At 38.2% G+C, this 22,756-nt stretch overlaps 2 protein-coding genes across 2 annotated transcripts; one reads left to right on the top strand and one right to left on the bottom strand.

Annotated features, from left to right (window-relative positions):
• The first annotated feature begins 10,954 nt into the window (after positions 1–10,954).
• LOC113083126 (microfibril-associated glycoprotein 4-like) lies at positions 10,955–12,491 on the top strand. The gene is made up of 6 exons (XM_026254396.1): positions 10,955–11,026; positions 11,101–11,151; positions 11,245–11,445; positions 11,526–11,622; positions 11,719–11,886; positions 11,989–12,491. Exons 3-6 carry the CDS (start codon positions 11,245–11,247, stop codon positions 12,243–12,245), a joined length of 723 nt encoding a protein of 240 aa, XP_026110181.1. The 5' UTR covers positions 10,955–11,026; positions 11,101–11,151; the 3' UTR covers positions 12,246–12,491.
• Positions 12,492–14,318: 1,827 nt separating this feature from the next.
• LOC113083125 (NACHT, LRR and PYD domains-containing protein 3-like) lies at positions 14,319–22,584 on the bottom strand. Its single transcript, XM_026254395.1, has 5 exons — positions 22,494–22,584; positions 21,646–21,927; positions 21,400–21,432; positions 17,040–18,864; positions 14,319–15,827 (listed from the first exon to the last, which is right to left on the bottom strand). The coding sequence occupies exons 2-5, from the start codon at positions 21,692–21,694 to the stop codon at positions 14,672–14,674; spliced, it is 3,063 nt and encodes a 1,020-aa protein (XP_026110180.1). The 5' UTR covers positions 21,695–21,927; positions 22,494–22,584; the 3' UTR covers positions 14,319–14,671.
• Positions 22,585–22,756: the final 172 nt, after the last annotated feature.

The raw sequence follows: 22,756 nt of genomic DNA, 5'->3' as shown, positions 1-22,756 counted from the left end.
CCTTGTTTATAAAGCATTCATCACTGAAATAACGTGAACACACAAACACACGTGTGCAACTCCTTTGCTGTCCCGGTGTTACGGTTTAACTGGTTACCGTGTTATCTGCATAGACAGTAAAAGAAATGGACACAGCGACCCCATTGGAACTCAATTGAGACAAGTGAAGCCCATTTTTAGCGTTTCTTAGCACTTCCGTTTCTGACGCGCAGACTCAAACAAAGCGTGATTACGTCAGCAACCTGTCTGCCAGATGTAAATCTTCTAGTAGCTGTGCGTACAAACTGCCATCGTTAATCTTGCAGAGACGGCGAGCTTGAGCGGGGAGTTCTTTGTTGTGAGTGAGCAGGAGTAAGTATTATGATTAATTATTTTGTATAGTATTTTAAAATGTAATGCCAGTACGCCATATTAAGTTAATTGCCTGCGAGCTTCTCCTCCTGTCTGTACGGTAATGCGACAGAGAGACGAGTGGTTATGATGCAATCGTTAGCCTATTTTTTACAAAAACTGTTTATACGGGGCCATAATGTAACATAGAAGGTAATGGAGCCCTTTATACATTGTCGTGTATCTTTAGAAATAAATAATGGACAAACAGAGTCTTTAAACGCCTCAGATGTAAAGTTATTAGCTGTCAAAGTGACGCCAAAATGAATGGGAGTCAATGGGAATGCTAACGCAAGTGAAGTTTTGCTAAAAGATGGCAGCCCCCATCCGGCTTCAACTTCCGGTCGAGTTCCTTGCTGCCTGGTTATCTGGTGACCAACTTCCTGTTTAGGTCTCCGCTGCAGATGTGCTGGAACGACGGCAGCAGATTCGCCGATTCTGAAGGCACAAACTGACGTGATATTAAGTGTCTAATAAACGCACACTTGCTCATTGCATGATTTTGATATTCTTGCAGAGATTACAAGTTATAGGTATGATCGCCGTAGCGGCTGAAGTAAGTAGGATAAACAAAAAATAAAATAAAGTAAATCTGTGTTGGCACGGGTTTCGAACACGCGCTAAAAGACGACGCACGGCGAAACGACACTCACGAACCACCGAGCCACCCATCTTCACATAAGCAGCTCCAGATCTCTGGATTCAACACGGGGCTCTCGGCGTCACATCGTGAAACAGGTTGAATCAAGGAACTGTGACCATGTTAACTTGTGACCTCTGTTTGCAAGCCAAAATCCAATTTTACTGTTGTTATAAGTTAACAATTCCAGCCAAAGTGCTTCTAATGCTGCTAAATGACTTGATACGATCTGAAAATTACTCATCGTCAAAAATTACGAATCCCATTAATGTAAACATGCATAACAACAGCCCAACGTTTAAGTAGCTTAAGCCGGGTTTCCACCGCAGGAACTTTACCCAGGAACTAGGGACTTTGGCCTGGTACTTGGTGTGTTTACACCGCAGGAACCAGGAACTAAATAAAGTTCCTGGTAAAAAAATGCCCCTCAGAAAGTCCCTGCTGGCGAGGTGGTACTTTTACAGAGTTCCGGAACTTTCGGGGGCGGGACTTTGGCGCTAAACATTCTGATTGGTTGAGTTCAACCACCATTTATTCGGATCAACATTTTCAAAATATTACTGTTATTGTGTCATGAAATGTAATTTTAAAAGTATTTCAGGCGAGAATGTAGTTGTTTAAAACTCAAATCTGTGGTTTATTTATAAAGACAGCGCCTATTTAAAAATGTGTTTCGCCGATCTCTGCGACGGTGAGCTCCACTCGATCAGCGGGAGCTCAGTCCTCATGTATCCACAGAGAGCAGCCTCTCCTGGGATAGACCTTCTGATATTCAGGAACTTTTTTTCCAAGGAACTTTTTTCCCCCCAGACCTGTTGCTTTCTGCGTTTCCACCGGTGTAAGGTACCGGGAAGATTAGGCAAATGACTGGTGACGATGGAAACGCGGCTAGATTTACTTTATTTTTAATTTTTGTTTATCCTACTTACTTCAGCCGCTACGGCGATCATACCTATAACTTGTTATCTCTGCAAGAATATCAAAATCATTCAATGAGCAAGTCTGCGTTTATTAGATACTTAATATCACGTCAGTTTGTGTTTTCAGAATCGGCGAATCTGCTGCCGTCGTTCCATCACATCTGCAGCGGAGACCTAAACAGGAAGTTGGTCACCAGATAAGACGGTAACCAGTTAAACCGTAACACCGGGAAAACAAACCGCATCCACTGTTCCCTTAAGGATAGGTTTTTTTTTAAGGATAGGTTCGGGTTTGTGAACCCGAACAAGCTTATCTTACCCTCGCAACCAAAGACACACTTTTGGTGACACTGTTGGTTTTGTAATCTACAAATCCAGCTGGAATCAGTCCTGTGCTCTTGCTTTAGCTTTGTTTTAAATGTGTGCAACGCTTTTCAGGGAGATGTGCCCATACAAAGAGTTGCGCCCTTTATGATGTCATGGAGGTCCATACTGATAAAAACAAAAACAACAACGTATAATTTATTAACTTTTTTTTGTTCTTGTGTTACATTTTTATGTTGATGGTTGTTTAATTTTTATTTTTTTTGTATATATATATATTTTTTAGCATTTATAAAAAAATTTCAGAATATAAATTATTGCTTTAAAGAATGTTATCTTGTATAATGAAAACAAAACCACTACAGATCTATAATTTAATGTTAACCTTTTTTATTTTATAGGCAGAATTTCACATACATAAATAAAACAAAAATATCTTAATTCACCTCATTTCTTCAATAAGACTGTAAAAAATTGAAATCTGTGACATGTTTAAAATACCATGGTGCAATCTCAAATCCCCCTGGTATTTTGTAATGCCATTGTTAAAACTCAATGTGCACTTTGCTTTTTTTTTTTACATATATAATTTTGTATTATTATTTGTTTGTGTCTTTTTCTGCATTAATAGAAAAAGACTTGTGTATTTTGCACAGAAATACTCTGTCATATATCCAGCAAGGTTTATTTTTTTTTTTATAATTTTTTTTTTTTTTTTTTTTTTTTTTTTACTTGGGTCATATTTAGCATGAGAATCCAACTAAGTAAGAATGCACAAAATGGCATTAGACCCCCACATAAAAATGTGCGGCATTTGCAGACAGAGGGTGATTGTTGGAAAATGGGTAGGACACTGATAGACATAATGAATGTTTAAAACACTTTCAGTAATAGTCAAGTAATACTTAAGAGCCAATATCATGTATATAGAGTTGGAGAGCCATATCTAAGATATCTGACCTGAGTTTAGGAAACTGCTGGTGTGTGGGGCGTATTTCCTCCAAATAAAATAAATAAATTAGTCAATGTAAACTGTTACTAATATGTAGTGACAGTGTTGACAGTATGTAGCAGAATTAACAGTCATACGCAGAGAAACACACACGTCATTTCTGTTACAAGCTGTTAATACTACCTAAGAAAATATGATTTTCAAAAATGTAACATTTAATATTAAAATGTATAAATGATTCTCAGGACTCACACAAAATAGAAATAATAAAGTGACATGACATTCATGACATATATATTACTTTTACGCGGGCTTTTGCAAGTGGGAGCGGGAAAACAACATTAATGTCATGGGTGGGAGCTGGACCAGATAAGATATATTTCTGCGGGAGCGGGTAGGCGCCGGACAGAAACTTGCGGGAACTGGAAAAATCCATCCTGCTCAGATTTTATATTTCATTAGGACCGAATAATAAAAAAATATTGGGGTTTAAAAATACTTGTGATTAAAAATGACTTAAAATAGATAACAACAATTTGACTTTAACTAGGATAACATTCCATTAATTTCTTACCACTAAATTAATGACGATATCCTTCTATCTTTTGGTCAGTATATAACAACTTCTAAGTTAAATTCCTGTCCTGTTCAATCTGTCCTGTACAACCACAATATACATCAACAAGATAGATGTAGAGAATGCCCATCCTGTTTGGGAACCCAGCATTTACTTGATGATATTGGGAACCCCAGTGCAGCAGCAGTACTGTTAATGTTACAGGAAAAGTGTGCTGCGAGCCAGGCACATAACTGGTTTTAGGAAAGAAGTAGTTTCTAATAGTCCCTTATGGAACATCTTTACAAACACAAGAGGAATCATATCCCTGACAATTCTACTAGGTCTTCCGGTTCTGACATGCCTCAGAATAATGTGGATCACAGCAGTACAGGAACCCAAGGATCATGCTCAGATACAGATTGTAGCAGCACTACCTCACACAACCTTGAATACACATCCTCATATACCATCTGTATCCGATGAGTTATCATACCTGGAAGGAAAGGAAGATTCAATGAATATCATTTCACTGCATACAAATGATTCCCATTATGGTAGTGAGGGGAAGGATAAAGAAGAAAACAGGTTTGGTTCTTGAGAGGAGTGGAGCCTGCACATGGACATCCTTGCATTTTAAGTGCAGTGAAAATCTTGGCCCTTGAGAGATATGACAGAAGACAAACTAGGGGTTATCAATCGCATAATAAAGGCAACAAAAATCTTACCAAACTGACCAGACTCACATTCCGGCTATGGGAGGATCTCTGAATTAGCAAACTCCCAGGGGTCCACACCATGGGGAGGTCCTGCGTAATGGTCTTGGAGTTGTTGGAGCATGCTCCCAGCTGTGTCTGGACAGTTAGGAAAGGCTCACATCAGATCCCTGGGTCCTAGATATCATAAAGAAGGAATACAGTGTACAGTTCCAACAGCACCTTCCTACCTTTTCAAGGGTTTGTATGACAAATATGCACAAATTTTATCCAACAAGATTACAGCTCTATTACAGAAAAAGGCAATTGTTCAGATAAGCACCGAACATCTAAACATAAATTGATTTTTTTTAATGTTTCCTATAACCAAAGAAGGATGGTGGACTTCGGGCCATACCAGACTTACAATAACTGAACCAATTCATAAAAGTGTTGCCCTTCAAAATGTTGACAAATGTACAAATTCTGAAAACCACAGAAACAGGAGAATGATTAATTTCCATAGACTAAAAAGGATGCATATTTCCATGTGCCTATCTGTCAAGATCATTACCTGTTTCTTAGCTTTTCCTATTAAGGTCAGGTTTCTCAGGATCCTAGCATATGGCCTTTCATTGTCTCCAAGGGTCTTCACCAGATTGATTTCAGCAGCCCGTCACCATCTTCAGTGTGCAGGAACAAAAAATATAGCATACCCAGAAGACTGGTTTATCTGTGCTCTTTGTCTTCAAGTCACAAAGGATGCAGAAATGGCAATTCAACATGTCCAGGCTCTCTGTCTCAAAACGAACCGAGACATTTTACTTTAGCTCTCAACGGAGGAGGTCAAATTTCTTTCCTCTCCTCCCCTGCCTTGCCTGCTTCGCCTGTCTCTTGTCTTGTCTACTTTGAGAGACTCTCTCTGAACTGCTTTCCTAAACTAAAAAAATGGATTTGATAAATTGGTCTCTCAACGCAATTGACACCATCTTCTCGACGAGGAGCTTGGGTTCGGGGGAACCTGACTGCCCTGCCGGAACGTTTGCAGCTGGCTACACGATGGACGCCTGGGCGATTTGGCGGGTCGTGTGACTGGCTGTTCTTTCCGTGGAGGACATTGAAGACATCTACCTATTCGGAACCATGATAACAGGTCTTCTGCTGATTGGATTAGGCTTTGCCCTGGGTTATCTGAAAATTCAGAAGACAGGAACAGCTGTCCAAAGCCTCACAAGGCTGCCCGTCATGATTGAAGGAGTGAGCAGAGCGGTCAGCATTGAGACTGAGACTATTAACCGCAATATGGATAACATCACGGTGAAGCTCACGGCTTTGGAAAGGAAATTGGAGGATTTGGAGACCAAAAAAGACAATCATAGTGACCGTTAAATTGGAATGCGGCTACTAGACCAAAACAACTGGTATCTTATCTTCTTTCAGCTCCACTCCCAGCTTGGCCTGGGCTGGATAACAAATTTTCCCCTTGGAAAGCATGGCAACGAGACGCTCTGCGTCCCTCAACCCGTTTCCCACAGACACCGGGATTGTTGTTGACTCTCTCTAGGACCTGACCAAGGCTGTCTCCATGGCAAATTGCTGTGACGCTGTATAATCTGCGGACTGAGGCATTTAGAGAGAATCGCAACTCTCCAGGCCTACTAATACACAAACTCTTACACATATACAGATATGCACTCACCTCCCCACCCCCATCCCTCGCCTTCGCCGCTTTGTTGGCCAGTCTGTCAAGCGGGTCCGTGACCAGCACTTTCTAGCTGCAGGGTAGGACGACTGCTGCCTGCACTGGATTACCTCGACCCCCCCCCCCCAATTTCCGTCCCCAGTTGCAAAGTCTTGTGTTTATGGTGTATGTGCTTTTGTTGCTGAGGTGTTTTTTCATATTCCCATACTGTACTCCCAAAAGGAGCATAGTATGGGTGTTGTTGTTTTTTTCTCCTCACTTTCCCAATGTTATGCTGTATTTCTTCCTCAATTCCCTGTCTTCCTGTTCTGTCTACCCCATTGTATGTATGTTATGTATGTATGGACAGGTTGATGGCTAATTTCGCTGGTACTTGTGACTAGTGACAATAAAGGGCTACTACTACTACTACTACTACTACTACAAGAGCAATCTGAGTCCCTGGCAACAGACAAGTGGTTGTGAGAGTTTCACTGGATTCCTAACTAATGAATGCAACTTTATCTCCTCAGAGGGTGATACAATTATCTAGCTCAGTCATGTCATCTAAACAGGAGGAGTTAATTCAGCTTCAGGAGCTGCTGGGCATAATTGCAGCGATTGTGATTTCCCTTGGCCATCTCAAAGCCCATGCGCTACAATGGTGGGTGAACAGCTTCAAATTACATCCCAAATTTAGACATGTGAGGACACAGAGACATTTGCCACACCCTTGAAAGAACAAGAAGTTATTATCACGACTGGTTCCTTTAGGGAACACCCCAGCAAGAAGGTCTGTGATAACAACAGATGACTGTCAGACTGGATGGGGAGCAGTCTCCAGAGACTTCTGGGAGCCTCCCTGTACCTTAGTGCATAGCAATGTGCTGTAACTTAGGGCAGTTTACTGTTCTTTGAGGACTTTTCTCCCATTATTGCAGAACAAACATGTCTTGATAAGGACAGACAATGTGTCTGCAGCAGTGACTCGAGTCACTATTCTTTGGACTCGAGTCCGACTCGAGACTCCATTCTCTGGACTCGTGACTCGACTTGGACTCGTGGACTGATGACTTGTACTTGGACTCGGACTCGAGGATATATAAAATCGGATTTGAACATTCATCACGTTGTTTTTGACAAAAAATATTATAAAAAATGTTTGGTGCCCAAGACCGGCCGGGATCTATTCTTTTCCCTCACAGACATCGTTACCGCTCGCTCTCTTTGCTTGACAACACACTCACTGACGTCACTCACTTTACTTTTTTTCCAAAGCGCTCGGGCACTTGCGGGAAAGGATGAAGCTGATTGGTTAGTTCTTGTCACATTACCCGCGGCGCGCTTGCGACATTCTGAAAAGTTGAGATGTTTTTAACTTGTTGCGTTGCGGACGTGCCTGGATGCTTCCATTATGAGCGTGCATACTGCGCGCCTACATTGGGAATAACGAACATGAGCGTGCAAAAGAAGCGATATTTGAACGGCCCTTATCGTTACACGTTGCTTTCTGACCAGGCACGTGCCGTCACACACACACATTCACTTGAACACATACAAACGAACTCACGCTAAATCACTCGTTGACGAGCGTGAGAGAGCGTTTGTGTGTGAGTGATCACTCACACACAAACGCGCTCTCTCTCTCTCTCTCTCTCTCTCTCTCATACACACACACACAATCATTGTAATATGCACATTTCTTTTTTTCGCCCGAGTGTATTTCTGTAATACAGTGTTAAAGGATTAGTTCACACAAAAAATGAAAATTTCCTAATCATTTACTCCTCCCAATGCCATCCAGGATATATATGGCGTTTTTTCTTAAATTATGTTTTTTAAGGAAAACATTTCATGATGTTTTCTTCATATAATGGACTTCAATGCCTACAAACTCAGTTGGGTGCTATTGTTTCCTCAAAAAACAAACAAAAAAAAAATCCAATATGGGACTCGAGACTCGACTCGGACTCGAACTCTGGAAATGGTGACTCGACTTGGACTCGACTCGGACTCTTCTTTGGTGACTCGGACTTGGACTCGGACTCGAACACTGAGACTCGAGACTCGACTCGGACTCGACAGTTGGTGACTCGACTACAAAACTGGTCTGCAGTGTACCACATCAATCACCAGGGTGGCACTAGCTGAGCACAATGTCTTCAGGTGACAAATAAACTTTCTTGATCATCTCTGAAACTCTTAGAACAGTGTACATACTGGGAGTAGCAAACAGACCTGCTGTCTTGAACTGGACCTCTTCCAAAAGAGTGGTATCTCCATCTCAAAGTGGTAAGAAGTATATGGGGACAGTTCGGAATGGAAAGGATTCAATTTGTTTGTAATGGCACATACCAGGGAGATCCCCAGCGTATAGATGCAATATCTTAAGAATGGCCATAAGAGTTGTTGAAAGTGAAGTGAAAGTCTTGATATTTGCCAAGTATGGTCACCCATCCTCAGAATTGGTGCTCTGCATTTAACCCATCCAATAGCAGTGAGAAGTGAACACACCGTGAATACATATTACAACTCCTGCCAGCACCAGCAATGTTTTCTGGTTAGAAATTATCATTTATAAATTGTTTTACTTATCTTCCAGCCATGTCTTTCCTTGACATAACCAATATGATTTTGTCAAGAAATTTGCAGTATAACAATATGCAATCACACTAAATGTATTTTAGATGTGATATAAAGTTGAAATGACAGCATGATCTTGTAGGAAGCTCATGTCTTTGTGCTCATTTATGTTTTTAGGGAAATTCATCTTAATTTACAATGTACTTTTTAAAAGACATGTATTTTAAGTTCACGTTTTCCTTGCGGATGTCATGGCATGTTCAAATTAAAACATCCTCAATGGTTTGCTCTTCAGTAGATTTGATGTTTAAGTGGTAAACAGGCAGACATTTCACAACACTGTCTGTATTTTTGTCTACATAGTCCTTTATTTGTTTTAATGTATGCATACTCTTGACAAAAAAAAAAAAAAGACAAATTCTCTGAAAGCAAAATTGATTACTTTGAGCTGTTGACAACCCAAAAACCAATATAAGACTCATTTCAATTCTGACAGATTCACATGCAAAGCTGGAGGTCATGAGATCTGTAATTAGCTCTTAAGTTTTTCACTAGAACACATTCAAGACCAAAACCCATCAAGGACAAACAGCAATTACCCAAAAACATACAACGAGAACAAACTATTATTTCTACAGAATTTACTGTGAACCTTCCCTCGATTTAAACAGAAATGAAAATAACATTTTTAAAAGTAGAAACCTCTTCTTTACACTTTTCTTTCTTGAAAGGGGGTAATGACATTGCATTTTTTGTTTTATTTTAATATGTTTCTTGAGGTTTACTTATAATGATAATAAAGTTGTTTGCACAAAAAAAAAAGAAAAAGAAAAAAGATGTGTTTCTCGGGAGTCAGTGCTTATCGTCACATTGTCCCATAGGATCTAAAACAAGCTGTTTTCTGAGGGTTATTAAATGCTTTTTTTATTGATGATGAGGTCATTTTAGGTTATGAAACTTTGAGGAGGCATTAACCACACAAAGACTTCAAAGGAAATTTGGTTATGCATGTCATGACATAATTATCACTTTAATTTGGTGGTTTAATCAAAGAAATAGTGTGATGTTTTTAAACTAGAATATGTTTCAGAAGAATGCCGCAAGTCTGCTTGTGCTTTTCATCAGTTGCCTTACTGTGCTACTGATTAATTAATAACTAGATTCATGTTTCTGTCTCAAAATACACAAGCTCAAAATAAATGTGCAGCATGACAAAGTCAAATATTAAAGCACAGCTAACAGGGAACATTCTTTAAAAGTTGTGAGCAAAAGTTCTTCCAATATGTTTGTTCAAAGCTATTTATTAACATTCTTGAAACATCGGCAAAAAGAAACATGATTTACTTTTAATGGAAACTTCATTCTGGAACGTTTTACTTTGAGTTACATTGCTCATGTCTGAATCAATCTATTCAATGTGAGGACACAACATCCAATGTCTACTATAGCCCTATTAAACACCCCTAAATTTAATCTTTTCTAATATGTTCCTCATTTTAGATTAAAATGAATGACTCTGAGATAATAAGTTATAGGAATAGATTCAATCTCAGGCCAGCTGCTCCTAAAGCACAATTCACTTACTTGACATTTTTTCAATTACATGAAAATAATTTTTGTTTCCAAATTCTCTGGTATTTACTAATGTACTCAATACGTTAGCACATATGTTTAGGATGGACTTCATCTACCGTTTATATATATATATATATATATATATATATATATATATATATATATATATATATATATATATATACATATATTGGTGCTCCTTTCAGAACATTTCTCATTCGAAAGTTAGATTCGCAGAATTTTGCAGAATGATAACATGGAAAGTTCCCTTATCGTTCACCTAGAGAAAAACACTTTTAAAACATTTAAAAATCTATTTTGAAGTTTTTTGTTAGATGGATTTGCTATCAAAATATATTTGTGTGGCTCTATAAGATAATCTAGTAATCAGGCTGTGTGACTGTGTCAGTGGTAATTTACACTTTAGATATAATAAAATTAAATAATATAATATCAATTGTTATGGCCGTTTTGGTCTTTGTTATAAGCATTGTTGTGCGAGTTAGTGTGCAAATAACATGTGCCAGCAAGGATGGGCTATTTGCACTAAGGCTCTCTCTCTCTCTCTCTAAACATAAATTACAGATAATATGATCATGTAGCTAGACATCTAGAGCTTCATAGTGGACACTTAAAGATGAAGAGGAGGAGCCTGAAAATCTGACAGATATATAAGGAGTATTTGTTTCAAGCAGAACAACACACAAATGGTGAGTTACTTTAAAAACATTTGTTAATTTTAAAATTAAGACACAATATTTAAGTGTTTGTTATTTTTGTGTAGGTAAAACGGATATCTGTTGTGATCTACTGAGAAAAGATTGAGAAGTGGGAAGTAAGTTCATTAATAACTCTACATTCCTAAAAATGTTTTTAGATTCATTTCAGTTTCATTTTGAAGTTAATCTCTTTCTCTCTGTCTCTGTAGATGATGATATTTTTAGTGGCTCTTCTTCCAGTTGTATTGGGCATTGACTGTAAATTCATGCCATTCGACTGTTCTGACATCTATAAATCAGAACAAAAAAATAGTGGGATTTACCCCATCTATCCAACAGATGATGTTCCTCTCTGGGTTTATTGTCAGATGATCTCAGATGGGAAAGATGAAGACAATGGAGGATGGACGGTACGAATGTGACTTTAGATCATTAAACACACATCAGAACATAGATTATGAATAATATCTTCTGTATAAACCCATCACAGGTGATTCAGAGGAGAATGGACGGCAGTGTGAATTTCTTTCAGCCGTGGAATCAGTACAAGAGAGGATTTGGGAATGTGGAGGGAGAATACTGGCTGGGTATCTCACAGTGTGTGTGTGTGTGTGTGTGTGGATGTTCATGTCCAGTGTTTGGTTGAACGTGTTCTTCATGTGTGTGTTTGTGTGTATGATCAGGGCTGGAGAACATGTACCAGCTGACACGCAACAACAAGTACATGCTGAGAGTGGATCTGGAGGACTTCACTGGAAGGAAAGGTTTTGCTCTGTACTCGTCTTTCTCTGTGGGTCCTGAAGCTGATGGGTATAAACTACAAGTTTCAGGATTCAAGGCTGGAGGAGCAGGTAGGACTTTACATAAAATGTAAACATTTTTCAAATATACATTAACAAAGAGCCTGTTACTAAAAATGTTAGTGCCTTAACTGATGCTCTTCATCTCTACAGGTGACTCTTTGACCGAACACAGCAATCAGAAATTCTCCACCTTTGACAGGGATCAAGACTCTAATGCAACAAACTGTGCCAGACAGTACCTCGGGGGATTTTGGTACAAAAAGTGCCATGCAACAAACCCCAATGGTGTGTATATATGGGGTGAAGATTCCACACATTACGCCATTGGAAATATATGGAAGACCTGGAAGAACAATTTCACTGTTGGTATGAAATCCATCATCATGAAGATCAGACGTGTTTCTTAGACATTCGAAGAAACATTACAGTGTTTCTCAAAATTAAAATACAAATCAATCAAATTAAGGTTGAAAAGTTTCCTTTTCTCTGTAAACTGTGTAACTTAGAAAATCTGGTGTTGTGTACACATAATTTATTATTATTTATGTTTTGGGTTACTTTTTAAAATTTACAACGGAAACAAATAAGTTATCTTCAATAAATTGTAGCAATTAAAGGCATTATGTGCTGTTGTATATTTTTTCCACATTAGACATCAGAAACAGTAAATGAGGAGTTCAGCTCAACTGATGTATGAGTGTTAAGAACTGTCATTAAAGTAGCTATGTAATATGTTCAATTTGCTTTGTCCTGGCTTCAAATTGCTACCTGAAATACAAGTACAACAATTACAAATACAACAATTTCCAATTTCAGCTGATCGTGTAGAATGGGGTGTGGTCGAAGATGCAGTGGGTATAGAGTGGATGTAAGCTATATGTCAGCAGTTTTCAATTCCAGTGCTCGTGCCCAGCATATTTTGCTTGTCTGTCTTGTTTAATACACCTGATTCAGATAACCAGCTTGTTGGAAGAGAGCTATGTGCATGAACTGTGTTCTGATTGATATGCCTTGCCTTCCACTTTGACCAAACAGTTTGACGCCTATTTGGAAAGGCCCAAACAGTATTTTGAAGCAAATGGTTTAAAGGACACTGATGAGAAAATGAAATCAGTGTTGTTGGAAAACACTGCACACTGATCCAGTGGCTTACAGGCATCATCAGTTTGACAGTACTTAGCCCAATGATGTTGGGGATCCAGTGGGGGCGGCAGTCGAAATTTCAGGGTGACCATGCCACTCTTTAGCACAACCCTGATAAAATATAGCAATGTACAGTAGTGCCAGCACAAGCACTCACTGGTGCCCCTTCAGCCGGTGGAGCCCTAGATTACTGCCTAGCTTACCTATGCCTAGAAACATACCGGATATAGTCCACTCAACTGTCGTACACTATATAGGGATTAGTGAATGAGTGAACGAATGAGTATTCTGCTTTAAATAAGCATCAAATGATTTGGATAATGTCTATCTTTCTCTTCTCTCGTCTACTGGTCAAATAGAAGAAATGAACCTAGACTGTAAAAAAATGTGTGAACATTTTACCACTTTTTATCCATTGTCATTCGTCCAATATATTTGAATTGAAAAAATTCTCTCTGACTCTCTCTAATCACTTTTCTCAGACCTTTTATTACCTCCACTTGTGATCAATAATGCTCAACTTAAGGACTGTATTCATACTCACCTCAGTTCAGGGAATGGTGTTAAGGGGGTAGACCACCTTGGTTGCAATCACGATTTAGGGGCACCTAGACTGAAAGACCCCAAGCACAGGACTAAAAGGACATTTTAGTGTTGTGATTAAAGGGGCATGGGCTTGAGACCTGAGCAGCAGATATGATAAGATGCTTTGTTTAGCTTGCTGGTTCTAGGAGGTGTGAGCAGTGAAAAAATTAAATGCTGATTAATTTATATGGATTCTGAATGAGCCAAGTGGAATGGATTTGAGGAAGAAGCAGCATGGTCAAGGCTGTAGCTAAAACACGGAATGGAGTTTAATTTATTAGGGCATTCCTCAAGTGGAATGGATTTGCTTGATGGCGCTCTGAAAAGTGAACAGACATATGGACTGAATTAGAAGAGAAATGGAGATTAAGAGTGAGTGTGTCCAATATCATTGGTCTTAAAAAAATGGGAGGGTCTTGCCCACCCATATACAATGGTTCCGATGGTATAAGGACAGATTAATCATACATAGAATAAACACATCATCCCACCTACATAATATTTAGACAGCCACTACATTCTTATATTTATTGCACATTATTCAGAAGGTCTACCATTCAGAAAATTTTCATGCAAGGAAGTATGCAAACACCCCCCCCCCCCCAAAAAAATGTTAAATTTTTAAACAACAAAAATATTGAATGCAATCTTATTTACCCTTTATTAGAAACCTTTTTAGACAGAAGGAAATGTAACATGATTATTCTATATTTCAAAAAGTCACAAGAAAATAATTAATGTTGTTCCCTGATTGCTGTTCACCAAACTTTGTTTTGTTACAGTGGCATATTGGGTAAAATGCTAAATTCTATAGTTTATGGCTAATGTTTTACCAAGAAAAAAAAATTTCTCTAGGAATTCACCAAGTCTGAAATATAATTAAGAAAAATATAAGTATAAATGTGGGTATACACTGAACTCATTTCACATTCTCTGTACTTAGATGTCCCTTTACTTAGACAACCACCCCTCCCCCCAAAAAAAGAATCAATTACTGATTTGTAATGCTATTATGATTATAATTCAGTATTTTCTTGCATCCTCACTAGAGTACTCTTCAGTCTGAGATGCTCTCAGAGCTCAAAGTGTAGAATCAGACCAATGTTCAAAAGTGGTAAAGCTTCTCTTCCTGAAGAATTGAGATGAGTTTAGCTTTCATTGTGTCATCATGCTTACGTATAAGGTCACAGATCATTCTCATGCCATCCTGAATGGATGGATTCACTTTGATTTCTGAATATTGTTCTGCGTGGATTAGTTTCTGCTGAAGCAGTTTATCTGCAATGATCTGGACATTTGTAACTCTCTGAATGAGATATGGCCAGTGGTCATCAAAATATCTTGCTTTCTCTGCCTCACTCTTCAGACGAGACTCATCTCTCTGTGGAGGAATCTGATTGAGTTCATCTTTCTCAATTAAAGCAGTCCAGACAATCTTCTTGTCCTTTTCTCTGATAAGATTCATTTGAACATCGTTCTCCAGACGTGTCTTGATCTTGAAGAAGTTTGGATCCATTTCTCTTCTGAGTGTGATCCCTTCTTTGGGATGGACATTGGCACCAGGAACATCAAGATTGTGTGGCGTATTCATCCGAAGCGGTCTGTCAGGTCTGGGATGTAAGATCAAATAACTTGATTTTTCAATATTCTCAACTTTTTCTTTTGCACGAGCATCAAATGGAAAAAAGTAGACATGTAGAATGAGAGGAGATTCAGAGCGCATGTAGAGAAGAAGATCGCAGTGTTCGTACCATAGTTTTTTCCAACTTATAATTAATGTTTTACGAGAGAAGGATGGTTGGACAATCTTAGCATGGAATCGTGTCAACTGCACAGGTTCTACATATGATCCTTCATCTTCTATGCTGAGGACTTTCACAGCATCTCTGAGGGAAGCTTCAGACTCTCCTAAACAGGCGTAATGTGGCAGATGAACTTCCTCCAGTTTTCCTGAGATCACCGTCACGTCAATCACTGGAGCGATTCGTTTGCACTGCAGCATCTTCAGCTCTGTGTTGAGAAACTGACCGTCTACAGTGTGATACTGAAGAGTGACGTCACAATCACAGACCCATCTCATCCTGGTCCTGACACACTCATAACGGCCTGGTTGAGTGCTGACCTTGAATTTTGACACTCCTTTATCTGTACAGAGTGACGGCTCAATCTGAACCCACTGATCTGGATCAGCTATATGAACACAAGACTGACACTTAAGCAGAGGGTCAGTACTGAGCTCAGAAGATTTGAGGTTTGAGAACCTGAAGACAGAATGAAAAAGTGATATATTTGTGATTGAAAAACAGGGTACAAAATTAATAATAAATGAATAAATTAGGTAATTAAAAGATTTATAGAGTCATGATTGCCCATTATTGAGGACACCTGATGTTAACAAGCAGAATTATTATTTATAAGTTACCATTATAGTAGTCAGGTTTACTTTAGTTGGCTCTTGACCATTGACTTTTTAATGATAAATTATATTTTCCTGTTGTAGCTTAATTATGACATAAAAGTAGCAAACATTAAAAAAAAACAGAACGAATTGCATGATTGGGACCGTGGAGTTTTGATTAATTCTTACACTGATTCTTGATGCCTGTGTGTCTAAAAAACAACACTGTTTGATCAAAAGGTTACACTGAAAATGACAGCTTTCATATTTTTCACACTCAGTAATACATAATGATTATGCCAAAGCAAAACCACCTACATCTGATGATTTCAGCTCATCTGGCAATCATAATTCAGATACAGCAGCAAAACAAAATGTAATGTCAAAAAGTCAACGGTTAAGAGCCAACTAAAGTAAACACTGACCACTATAATGGTGACTTAAAAATATTTACTTCTTTGGGAGTTCAGCTTGTTAATATCAGGTGTCTTATATAATGGGGAATCATCACTCTATAAATCTCTTATTTACCTTATTAATTTAAACACTGCTTCAGTGTTACTTTTAACACTCTGTAGTGTGGACACATATAGACACCCAGCAGTGTTAAATTTTCCACTAGGAATTTTGCTGTGTTCATCCTTCTAAAGGGATTACTGGTTGTATGGATCAGTATTCAAAAGTGAAGGTCATGATGATAAGCTGGAAATGTACAACTTTCTAGAAAATTCCTAGAACTGATTTAAACAAATTTTTGAAATATCAAAGGGTAATTTACATGTAATGACCACATGTTTAATAGGGGCTGTTGATGTGTTCAGTTAAAAATATTAATTTTAATCACTCATTTGTTTCTATTTATAAATAAATATGATGCCACTACACATTTCTATTTAAAATAAGTGCTGTTCTTTAAACCTTACAAAGGAGCATGTTAAGACGGGAGTAATGGACAATGTTAATCAAGCTTTTCATCCCAAAATTATGTTTGAAAATAGATTGAAATAGAAGACTGTGATTTTATATTGAAGTATAATCAATATTGCATATAACTGATTCAAAAGCCGAATCTTACACTGCTGTTCTGGGGTTTGCAGTCACTGACAACTTCTGTGCTTCATCAGATCTGTTGAACTGCTGCAGTTCAGACCTCTCGTGAGTTTCTTCTGATATCAGCAGCATAAACAGCAGAGCCGGCCACTGAGCAGAAGAAAGATTAAGAGCTGAAAGATTTCCTGAGCTCACATTTTTCAGGAGGTCCTCTCCAAAGTCATCTTTCAGTTCAAATAGACAGGGAAATAGGTTGACAATCCTCTCCACTGATTTCTGCATCTCTATTGTCTGTTCAATATAGTCAGCAGAATCTTTGACATTCTCTGTTTTCAGTTCCAGTTCTGGTAGCAGCTCCTTCAGGTCACTCTGATTGGACTCCAGTGAGAGACCCAAGAGAAACCAAAGGAAAAGCTCCAGGTGTCTAGTCTTGCTCTGTAGAGCCTTGTTGATAGCAGACTTATGAAGGCCATATAATGATTTTTTGGAGTTTCTGTAGTTGTTAGGTTTCAACATCAGCATTTCTCTCCAAGAATTAAGGAAGTTATGTTTTACTGAATGTTTGTGTTTGAAAAACACGTAGAGAGCAGCGAGGAACTCCTGGATGCTGAGATGAATGAAGCTATAAACTTTTCTCTCTGACACAGCTTTTTCCTCCTGAAAGATCTGAGTGCAAAACCCAAAGTACACTGACCCTTCACTGACATCTAGTCCACACTCCTCAAGATCTTCTTTGTAGAAAATCAGATTTCCTTTCAGCAGCTGTTTAAATGCCAGTTTCCCAAGCTTCAGAATAACCTGATCAAAACACCTGGCTTTGGGCTTAGGTCCAGGATCATTGCAGTACTTTGTTTCCATATGTTGCTTCTGAGAGAGTAAGAAGCTTGTATACATCTCTGTGAGAGTTGTGGGTGTTTTGTCATTGCTCTCTCGAGCCAGTAGTGGCTGAAGAACAGTGAGAGAGATCCAGCAGAAGACAGGGATGTGGCACATTATGTACAGACTCTTGGATTTCCTGATGTGACGGATGATGGTTCCAGCAAGCTCAGGAGGGCTATTTTTGATGAAATATTGTTCTTTTTGCTCATCATTGAATCCTCGCACCTCTGTCACCTGATCAATGTAGTCTCGAGGTATCCGACCAATTGCTGCTGGTCTGGATGTGATCCAGACAAGAGAAGAAGGAATCAGATGTCTCTCAATCAGGCTTGTAACTATCTTACTCACTGTTGTTTTTTTATGCACATCTGTTAATGTGTAGTCCTCTTTAAACTTCAATGGCAAGCGACATTCATCCAGCCCATCAAAGATAAACATGACCTTACCGTCATCTTCAGGAAGAGAGGGCAGTTCTTCAGGACCACTAAAGAAGCATTTGTTAAGCAGTCCCATAAGACTGTACTTTTTTGTAATAATGTTCAGTCTACGGAATGGAAGAGGAAATATGAGGAGTATGTCCTGATTTTCTTTTCCTTCAGCCCAGTCAAGAATGAATTTATTAACAGAGACGGTCTTTCCCACCCCTGCGATTCCCATCGTCAGCACTTTCCGGTTTCTTCGACCAGTATCATACTGGACTTTGAACAGGTCATTGCTCAAGACTGTGGGGTCCTTCACATTAATTTGGTGGATGTTCTGTTCAGTCTGTCTCACCTCGTGTTCAGTCACTATTCCTCCAGTCTCATTCTTCACCATATATAGATCAGTGTAAATATCACTCAGATATTTCTGATGACCTGTTTGTGAACTACCAACCAATATCTGCCTGTAGTCCTGTTGTAATTTCTTCTTCAGGTTGAAACTGATTTTTCCGTAATCATGAAGATCATGTTGACTTTCTGCAGTTGAATCTTTGAGAAAGATGGGGATGGAAAAAAGTAAATCTCTAATTTTAATCAAATCTATATGTAAAGCATAATCTTGTCTCTGAGCCTCTTTACAAATACCATCTGTTGATAAACAGAAAACCTCCCCACATAGCAACATTGTGTCGTCCCAGATCTGGCCCACATCTGGCACCCGTAGAAAGATGATCTGGCCCACATGCATGGAATGCATGGAATGCAGACCGCTCCTGTTTGCCAGATTTGAGCCACAAGCAGGCCATAGCAATGCCACATGTCAGCCAAGAGAAAAGAAATTAACCAGAAATGGACCTTATCTGAGCCACAAAATCTGTGTATATTAAATGTGAAGTAATTTCAGCCTTAATAAGCCTGTTAACAAGCAGAATCACTGAATGAAAGAAGAGAACAGAAAAAGAGATGAGCAGAAACACAAGAACTACAACTGACTTCAGCCACAACCTTAGATGAAATCAACTGTAGATAAAAGAGGACATTAAATCTCGGGAGATCTCATCAGAGGAGGATTAAACAACTCCACAAATAGCATTACCAGCTTCACTTATTACTAACCAGACTGACTTCATTTCTGTTAGACATCTAAAAAAAATGTTTTATTGAGAATTAACAGAGGTTTAACTCTAATGTGTGTCACCATAACAGTGATTAGTGTTTTAATTAGTTGCACTCTTAAGTCTTATTCTATCTTTTGTCTATTTTAGCTGCTGTGATGTTGTGTTTGTTAAACACAAAAAAATAGTGATTAATATTTTCTATTTTTGTTACAATCACACCGGCGTGAGAACTCAGTGAGTTATATCATCAGCTGCTAAATTCAGATCTGCATTCACGGAGCCAGAGACAGACACATTTTTACAGCACTGCGCATTATAAGCAATCACACAAGATTCTGTTGAGCTTATGAAAGCATTGGCCAATCAGTGGTGTTCAGATGAGTCATCGCTAAAATGCCGGAGCTTCCTTCACTCGCTGACTTGGGATTGTTCACCCAAAAATGAAAATTGTCATTAATAACTCACCCTCATGTCGTTCCAAACCCATAAGACCTCTGTTTATCTTCGGAACACAGTTTAAAATATTTTTGATTTAGTCCGAGAGCTTTCGGTTCCTCCATTGAAACTGTGTGAACGGTATACTGTCCATGTCCAGAAAGGTAAGAAAAACATCAAAGAAAGTCCATGTGACATCAGATGGTCAGTTCGAATTTGTTGAAGCATCGAAAATAAATTTTAAATCAAATAACAAAAACTACGACTTTATTCTGCAGTGTAGTCATATCCAGTTCGCGAACGAATCACTCAAAGTAACCGGATCTTCTTGAATCAGTTCACCAAATCGAACTGAATCATTTTAAATGGTTCTCGTCTCCAATAAACATTAATCCACAAATGACTTGAGCTGTTAACTTTTTTTTTTATGTGGTTGACACTCCCTCTGAGTTCAAACAAACCAATATCCCGGAGTAATTAATTTACTCAAACAGTACACTGACTGAACTGCTGTGAGGAGAGAACCGAAGATGAACACAGAGCCGAGAGGGACTGAGAGCTCTCAGACTAAATCTAAAATATCTTAAACTGTGTTCCGTATATAAATGGAGGTCTTACTGGTTTAGAACGACATGCGAGTGAGTTATTAGCGACATAATTTTCTGTCATTTTTGGGTGAACTATGCCTTCAACAGTATGTCACGGTCACAAAAAAGAGAGAAAGCTCATTACGGAAATGCCACCATAATGCTTCAATATTAAGGAATAAAAAATAGGCAATTTAGGATTAGGTATTTAGCCATGACCATTTATCGTGTGATCCTCAACAGTGGTGAAAATAATTATTCATACTGCAGTGCATTATGGGAGTCTTTCATGTATTGCAACATGAAGCATTTTGTTGATTGTCACCATTGTAGAGATTCATATGCTGGATCTTGACATATGTGTGTGTGTCTAAAAAGCAAGCACTAGAGTTCAGATTTCTATATGTGTTACACAAGTTTAAGATTCGCTTCCTGTAGAAATTAGAGCAAAGCTTTTTTGTGTGTGTATGCTGTAATTTTACTGGGATTATTCAAAAGCTAAACATGTACAAAAACATTTGAGATATAGTTAAACCAGCTCATGGTGACTTCATATAATCACAGACCCTTTTTCTCCACATCACCACATACAGAGAGAGGTCTGACACAATGAGTCAAGGGTCAAGAACACAACTAAAAACAAACACACAACAAACACTGATCTCCATGATGGTGGCATCATTTTAACCAATAAAACATCAGCATCTGATCTTCTGAAGTTCTCAATAACAACAGGTGTTAATCATTAATGCACAATATCATTTAATTAGTTACTTAATTATCTCATTAACCTTAACTCTTTAAGGACTTGGGATTTGACTCAAGACTCGTTTGTGACTTAGAAAGGATGACTTGTTTCCTCCTCTGGTGAAATCAGCTGCTGAGTTAATGGGTGGAACAAAAACATGGCAGGACATTTACTTTCTGACCCCTGGATTACCCACCTCTGGTTTGAATGTCATATGCTTGGAAAATACCTGCAATACAAAAAAATATTCTAGATGTAGAATACAAGCTTGATTATTTTGCTTTTTACCTTAATTTAATTATATTTTCATATTATATTAATATTAATATAATATTAATTATATTTTTTGCCGCTGATATACATTTAAAATAATGGACTTGAACACGCAAAAGATATAACATGTAAACCACCCCTAACACTTCTAAACAGTTTAACATGTTACCTTCCTTGTATTTGTTCTCCAACTCCTCAGCCAGAAGGTTCTGATTCATCTTCCTCAGGATGTTGACTGTGATCTTCACAGCTTCTTCTGGTCCAAAACGCTCCACAATCTTGTCCACTGTGTCTAAAACATCTGCATTCTCTATTTCAGCTTTTGGAATACCCTGCGGTTTATGATCGTTCAAGAATCACTGAAACTTCTTCAGATCATCTTTTCCAAGTTCATTCAGTGTATTCACAATCAGCTCTTTGACAGATGCCATCATTCTTCAATGATTCACTTCTGCAGGACAAGAACAAGATCTGAAGTAGTTTTACTCCTTGACAATCAAATATTTGCATTTCCTTTCCAATGTTCAGTTTAGGATTCACTCACACAGCAAAATCACCAGTTGTAAAACAGCTCTGTTCAGAGTGCATATTGTCCCAACCTACAGACATTTAAAATAACACTGAAGCAGTGCTGAAGTTAATGAGATAATTAAGTGATTAATTAAGTGCTGTTGAAGCATTGGTGATTGAGAGCTATTAGCATTTAAACAAAAGTCACAAGTTTTACACAAAAACAGGAAGACAGAACAAAGTCAAGCTTGATCATGTAAAAAAAATAAATGTGTATTAATAAAGAGGACAGAGATACAGTCATCTGTTCTGTGTAATTTTTGTCAGTTTCTTCAAACTATTAAAAAAAACCTATTGTGACACATTGGCTCATTACTGTCTGATGGTATAGACTGCTACATGACACTTTTAAATCTATATAGATTTACTAATTTGCCATGAATGATAATGATCTTTAAACAAAGTGAACTTTAAATCCATGTTAATATTTAATATTTATTAACTTACCTTGAATGAGGTTTGGGTTTCTTGTTTCATGTCTGAACTGGTGCCTCTGAAACTCATCAATGCAAATGTTTTTCTCTGAACTTCAAATAAATCAGAAGCAATACAGGAAACAAAAAACTGGTTTTTCAAGAGCAACATCATCATCTGACATCATAACACACATACATATTTACATTACAGTGTTTGTGACTGAGCAGTTCCAGGCAGAAGAAATATGCAGACAGTATTAGATAATCAGTGTCAGACAGACAGCACGTGCGGAG

The sequence above is a fragment of the Carassius auratus genome, unplaced genomic scaffold, assembly GCF_003368295.1.
Source record: "Carassius auratus strain Wakin unplaced genomic scaffold, ASM336829v1 scaf_tig00037428, whole genome shotgun sequence".
Lineage (NCBI taxonomy): Eukaryota > Metazoa > Chordata > Actinopteri > Cypriniformes > Cyprinidae > Carassius > Carassius auratus.
This window is presented reverse-complemented; position numbering and strand designations above follow the sequence as displayed.

Coding starts and splice junctions, on each gene's coding strand:
- LOC113083126 (XM_026254396.1), top strand. CDS start 11,245: ATGATGATATTTTTAGTGGCTCTTCTTCCAGTTGTATTGGGCATTGAC. Junction 11,446..11,525: donor AAGACAATGGAGGATGGACG/GTACGAATGTGA, acceptor AACCCATCACAG/GTGATTCAGAGGAGAATGGA. Junction 11,887..11,988: donor ATTCAAGGCTGGAGGAGCAG/GTAGGACTTTAC, acceptor TCATCTCTACAG/GTGACTCTTTGACCGAACAC.
- LOC113083125 (XM_026254395.1), bottom strand. CDS start 21,694: ATGAATCAGAACCTTCTGGCTGAGGAGTTGGAGAACAAATACAAGGAA. Junction 18,865..21,399: donor ATATGACATTCAAACCAGAG/GTGGGTAATCCA, acceptor TCTTTCTCAAAG/ATTCAACTGCAGAAAGTCAA. Junction 15,828..17,039: donor GCAAACCCCAGAACAGCAGT/GTAAGATTCGGC, acceptor TTCTGTCTTCAG/GTTCTCAAACCTCAAATCTT.